The sequence below is a fragment of the Medicago truncatula genome, chromosome 6, assembly GCF_003473485.1.
Source record: "Medicago truncatula cultivar Jemalong A17 chromosome 6, MtrunA17r5.0-ANR, whole genome shotgun sequence".
NCBI lineage: Eukaryota > Viridiplantae > Streptophyta > Magnoliopsida > Fabales > Fabaceae > Medicago > Medicago truncatula.
Window position 1 is genome coordinate 31,486,389 of NC_053047.1, and position 6,830 is coordinate 31,493,218.

General features: G+C 31.9%; 1 protein-coding gene across 1 annotated transcript; it reads right to left on the minus strand.

Moving 5' to 3' along the window:
- Nucleotides 1–277: 277 nt before the first annotated feature.
- On the minus strand, nt 278–5,592 carry LOC25496569 (uncharacterized). Its single transcript, XM_024786483.2, has 5 exons — nt 5,565–5,592; nt 2,961–3,114; nt 2,424–2,591; nt 1,956–2,038; nt 278–675 (listed from the first exon to the last, which is right to left on the minus strand). The coding sequence occupies exons 1-5, from the start codon at nt 5,590–5,592 to the stop codon at nt 644–646; spliced, it is 465 nt and encodes a 154-aa protein (XP_024642251.1). The 3' UTR covers nt 278–643.
- Between the last annotated feature and the right edge of the window lie 1,238 nt (nt 5,593–6,830).

Below are 6,830 nucleotides of genomic sequence, written 5' to 3' on the forward strand. Positions count from 1 at the left end.
ATGTACTGCGGCGATTTAAGAAGGACCGCCACGCAAACTGCCGTAATACGCGTTTGGTTAATCCGGCGGTTTAACCCGCCATAATACACACTTTTTCAGCAAAAAAAAATTGAGCATAGTGGCAGTTTGAACTGCCGTAATGCCCATTGTTTAAGAAAAAAAACACATAGTGGCAGTTTGAACTGCCGTAATGCCCATTGTTTAAGAAAAAAAACACATAGTGGCAGTTTGAACCGCCGTAACAGTCACTTTTATAAAAAAAAAAATACCTGAATGATTCACCTAAATAACAATTATTAGTACTAACAAATCATTTTTTTTACATAAATTGTAATATTACAATGTGTAACATAGTTCAGCAACCATGAATATTTATAAAGTAAACTTATGCTCTTCAATTATTTTGTAGGGTTCTCTTCTTCATATATATGTATGGTCCTCGTTATCTCCTTAATGTTATGCTCTTCTTGAACTTCTCTGATACATGCGCGCGCGCGCACGCACACACACGTACACATAGATCAAATAAGGTTCACATAATGCTAAGTCACAAAACAATAGAACTTGATAAAAAAGCATTAAAAGAGGAAGCGAAAGAGGAACCTGAGTTTCAAAAACAATCCCCCATTGAGCACTTGTCTTTCTATGCAACTCTCCCAAAGTACTGAAACAAAACTGCATAGATTGTAATACATTACACATAATTGAAAAATAAAACGATATGAAGAACTGAAAAACACCAACTATTAAACCAAAACAGGAACTGCCATCAGTACATGACATTGGTCATAAAGATTTATATGCTCCTAAAACTTTTTAGGTTAAGAAACAAGGATGATTTTTACTAAAAGAAAAAATATACCATTTACAAGGTTCAAGAGATAAGACAAGAAATCAGAGTACCTAGCTACATATGTCAAGCATATTTAACTACCATTTACAAGGTACAATGTAATGTGAGTGAACCAAGTTGATTCCACAAATGATTCACGTGAACAATTTCATGAACGAGCTGTATAAAATGAAAGAATGTAAGAATCCTTATAATAGTCAACCTCCTTGTTGTTCTTGTGAAGTCAACACCACTGAAGATTAGTGAGAAAACACTAGAATAAAATACCAAGAATATTGTTAACACTAAAGCAATACAATAAATACAACCAATCTTCACCAATATAAATACAAGGAGAATGTTAAATAAGACTGAAAGTAAGAAAACTGAAACTGAAGCAAACAGAAAACTAAACCGAAGAAAACAACCAACAAATAGAACCACAATTGCTGCCGCATTAAATCCCTTAGAGTAATAGTAAGCACCATAATGATTTTTGGAATACAAATCTCCATTTTAAGATCCATAGCAGTCCAAAAACTTACATTAGCAGTTAAAAAAGGGAAGAATAAAGACCAAAATTCTGAATTTGAGAGCTTAGAGGATAAAGAGAGCATGTCACCAAATCCACCAGCTAATATGAAACAAATCAAGAGGAAGGAAGTGAATTAGAAATCACTACATACACAACCTTAGCCAAAGAGGCACCAGAGCATGCCTAAGCCATTCAACAATGACACTAATTAGAAACTACTGCCAACAGACTAACCTGCTACCTCACCAGAGACCAAGCAAAAATAATGTTATTAATCCAAAGAATTCTATGCATACTTAAACCTGATATGATGCACAAAAAGCTATAGAAAGTTATGGCCATAATCACCCAATATATCATATGAACCCATCATACAAAGGTGAGGCCTATGGTAAATATAAGATTGTGTTCTGTTTTCCATAACCAAACTTAACACTGTTAGTTTTAATAGAACATAAGTTGCTGATAACATATAATATGAATAAAAATTGACAGAAATAATTTTAGTCTTTGTACATAACCAAACTTAACACTTTCAGTTTTAGTCTTTGTACATTTAGTACCTAATTTAGTATAGGAGCTTAGTACCTCTAACGCTCTCTAATCCAAGTTTCAATTCCCTACCAACCACAACCATCTCTAATCCAAGTTTCAATTCCATAAGGCAAAATCTGTTACCATAAGGCAAAAATGTTACATTATAGTTAGGCTCTAAGGCCCAACTCAGTCACCTGACAGAATAATTTTGGTCAAAATTTAAAACTCCATAAGTTTCAATTTCCAATTGAAAATCTAAACTACACTAAAAAATCAACATCTAACAATGAAAAACATAACATTATCAAATTTTCAGCATAAAAATCCCAACAAAAATAAAAACTGGATCAAGAAATAGTCGTTATGCAACTTATACAAGATTCAAACAGTAAAAGATCAAATCCACCTCCTATATAAAAAGGAAAAACAAGTTTTCTTTTTACGTTTCAATCTCGATTTTTCTCTACGAGTTCAAAATTTCAATGATTCGGCAAAGATAAAAGAAAAATCAAACGATACCTTTTAAGTCTCGAAGGAGGATAACTCCAGTTGCAGGTCTTAGAGGAAGCAGGGACGAGATCAGGAAGAAAAACGAGAAGAGGATGAGAGAGCGGAAGATCCGAATATGGATGTATGCTTCTGCTGCAAAATAGCACCACACGAGCTAGTCTAGGATCTCTGTGGCAGCTGAGAACACATTGTACAAAGAGATTAGGTTCACATCAAAGGTTGATAAATCTAAAAAAAATTGCCAAAAGAACCAGCATCTATGCAATATTCAGGATCTTTTTCCATTAACTCATCATTTTTTTCAGACAAATTAGGATTAACAATTCTCTTTGGACAAACAAAGAGAAGAATCAACAATTCTAAATTAGGGTTTGGGAAATCAAAATTAGGGATAATCAACAATTATAAATTGCAGTTTTGTATTTAAATAATCAAAAGTGAACCTTATTAATCAACTAAAAATTGACGGAAACCATGAATCCAAGAATCACAAAACGACACAAATTGACGGAAAAAAAAAGGTAAAGCGAGAGAGAGAGAGAGGACCTGAGAAGGAAGTGAGATGTAGAGTGACGGAAAGGAAAGCGGTTTCCGGAGAGACGACACCTGCAGGGAACGCCGGTGAGAAGATGAGAGGATGAGAGGGAGAAGATGAGTCGCGATGCCCTTATGGTTTGTGAGAAAAAGAATAAATTTTTTTCTTATAAAATATTATTTTATGTGTTAAGGGAAAAAAAAATAAAAAAAAATAAAAAAAGAGGAAAAGAAAAGGAAAGGGATTTTCTACAATTTTAGGGAAAAAAAAAAGAGGGAAGTAAGTGCGCCAAATGTTGTGGAGTTGAAAAAATTAAAAACGTTAATACTGGCGGTCTAAAATGCCATAATAAACAAGGTTAATTGTGCGGTAATATTTTGTTAATACCGGCAGTCGAAACCGCCGCAATGTACAGTAAAAAGCGGCAGCCAATAAAACTGCCGCAATACACGGGTTATAGTGGCGGTTAACATGGACCGCCGGTATAAAACCGCCAGAATTAACGCGTTTTTTTGTAGTGATAAGAGATTGTTCTACTATCTTTCTCCCAACATTAAGCTTGATGATTCAGCTTTTGATATCATTTACAGACACTTTATTATTTCACAGGAGCTTTGAATCAGAACAGTTAATTGGTGCTTCAGTTATATTTCGGTTGGAGTGTCTTCAGTAGTTTGTCTAAGCGCCTTAGGTGCAAGCTACAACGATAATAATCCCAATTCAACTTAAAAAAATTTGGTCTCAGCCATATAAGTTTCCAACAATAATAATCACAATTCACTTGGAAAAACTTGGTCCCTACCATATAATCTTATTTTACACAGAGAACAATGATAATGGTTTTAGAAGCCCCTTCCTCTTTCGGAAGGACAGTGGAACGCCATTCCAAGATTACACTCTTAATAGTCATGAGTTCAGCGTCATGAACATCGAACGCCTCCTCAGAAATCCATCAATGGTATTCGACAACTGAACCTAATTAATCAAAATAAAGAGTTAATATCACCATCTACTATATTCTACAACTGAACCTAATTGATTAAAAGAAAGAGTTAAAGCCGGTTACTAGAAGCCTTCCTCTGGAGGGGCAGGCCTTCCTCCACATTACACTTACTAACCGCAAACTTTTGTTGTTGTAAATATCCCTTTTTATATGGTATTTCGTTGTATTAAGGTTTGAGCATTCTCCCATTATTGCAATTTTATTTCTGTATTTGATAAAAAATAAAAAATAAACCCTTTTAATCACATTTATCAAAACAATATTTTTTTCTTTAAAATCAACCAACACATAAGTATTTTATACTCATAAATAATTTGAATTCTCAATTGCAACCGGAGACACGTAAGAGAAAGAAACCAGTTTTATTTTTGACAAATGAAAAAGAGAAACCACTTTTGTCAAGTAAAATAATGAAAAAAACTTCCTTCAAAAAAAAAATAATGAAAAAAACTTATTTGTCTCTTCATTTAAAAAACAATGTTTTAATTTATTGTTTAATTTTTATTCGCATTTAATAAAAACGAGAAATAAATATTTTTAAAGTTAATAATCTTGCACAATTAATTAGAGATAACCATTTTTAACAAATGTTGTAGGGTGCTAAATCCTTCTCTAAGCATAAACAGCTTATGAATCTAAAATTTAGCTTTAAGGGCCAATTTTTCTTTTTAAAGGGTTTTTTTTTCGATGTTTTCCCTATTTTAATGAACTTCGGTTACGACGCGACAACTCCATTTTTATACTTATAAGAAAAACAAAGGAAGAAGGAAAAGAGAACACATGTACCTCAGTTGTTGCAATAAGAGAATGGGAAATGCTAACCAGTGTTCTCGGACACCGGTTAAAATAATCAAATATAGTAGTATTTTATATTAAAAGTTGTGTATTCAATACATTAAAAGTTTAAAAAGTTTCAATTTTGACTCAAAATTTCTTTTTTGGCTTCCTTAACCAATGCCCCCGGAGCACCGGCTAGCATGAGAATAAGAGAAAGAGGAATGTGAAACGGGTATGAATAATTGCAGAACAATGATGAAAGGTGGTTTATGTAGCCAATAGCTTAATGAGGAAGGAACAAGAAAATGGAATGAATAATGGTGAAGCTCTTTGAAACATAACAATGAAAGAAATGGTTTTGATAATGATCAAAGGAGGGTTTGATGAAAGAGTTTGTTTTTGTAGTTTATTGTGAAGGAAGCTTTGACATTTTAAATTTCATTGAAAAATGGGTGTTTGACATACAAACATATTGTAACTAACTCATCAATTTGAATTTTTGTTTCGTTGTTCTGACCCTTTATTTTGCAATTGGCTTTTCAAATAAATTTCAAATATTATAATTTTCTTTTTTACAAAACCTATAATAATGTTTTTTATTTCAATAATTGACATGAAGTCTGATATAGAACTCATTTTCTGATTCCTATGTTATTGGCTTTTAATTACCAATGAATTTGTTTTCCCTTGGGGATGATTACTCCCACTCTTCTTGATGTGTCGACCATTCTTAATTTGTGGACAAGAGTTTATTTTTCGTAGTTTCTTCGCAAGAGCTCCATTCCTCGTGGAATAATAACCGGAAAAGTTTTTATGGGAATTGCTAGTTTGCTACCTGTAGCTTCAACTAAAACTTTTGACATGCCTGTGCGCTTATATTTTATTCAACATCCGATCAATCAACTAGGATCAAATTTTATCTAAGGATTTTGTTCCCATCGGAATCCTTCAATCGACACACGCTGACATCTTTGATTTGGCTAAGATCTCGCTATGCAGCTTAAGACCTGTGTGTATGAACAACAAGACATCGTCTAAATCTTACAGTCCCAATTGCGTATCTAGACAATTAGGGCTTCTGCAACAAATCCTTCTTAGCATAAATCTTAACTGGGGGGTGCCCCTAATGAATGAAATAGTAGGACTTTCATGAACTGACTTGGTATAATGTTTTAGTGAAATAAGAATTTTCAAGTGGTTGTTATCTTTTGTTGCTTAAAGTGTCTATCATTGTTGATTTTTTCTCCATTTGTATTAGTTAGTTTAGAGGAAATTAATATCCAAATTAATGTTTTAATTTTTATAGAGGAAATTAATGTTTCAATTTCTTTACATATACTTTTTTTTTTACAAATTCATCTACTTTCAACTAATAGAATAAATTTCTTCATTGCACCAAAAAAAAATATCTTTCTTCAAAAAAATATAATCTCTAATGCGGCATGTTAATATTTTTACTTGTATAGTTTATTAAAAAATTGAAGAAGAGAAAATTATTATTTAGTAAATTAGTATTAATAGTTTATTTATAACCGTCTCCAATAAAATTTACAGTTTGTCATGATTAGGTCACAATATCAATATCTTACCATTGAATTAAGATATCATAAAGATTCTCATGTATAGTCATGAGACTCAAGTGTCTAATAAGTTGCAGAATTATAAACAAAACAAACAAAAATAATGTAGAACTAGATTTGCTGAGTGTCACAAATCTCATATGTTTGATGATAGTTGTACAATTAGTATTATGAGTTATAATTTGATGATAGCAATATGAGCTTTGCTACCTTCATCTAATAGTTGATATCATATGTAGATCGTGATTAATTTGACACCATAAATTTTTATATGAGGAACTACATATTTGTCATACATAATCTATTTTACATGCATGTTGTCTATTATTTCTATTATTATTATTGAATAGTTGATATATCATGTGTAGTTTGCGATGAATTTGGATCCATAAATTGTTTTAATGAATGACTACATGTTTTATTTTTACAAAGGAATACGACTACATATTTATAATCTATAATAAATAGTAAAGTAGTTAAATTTTTTGATATTTTAAGATTTTATTGTCTAATATGAGTTT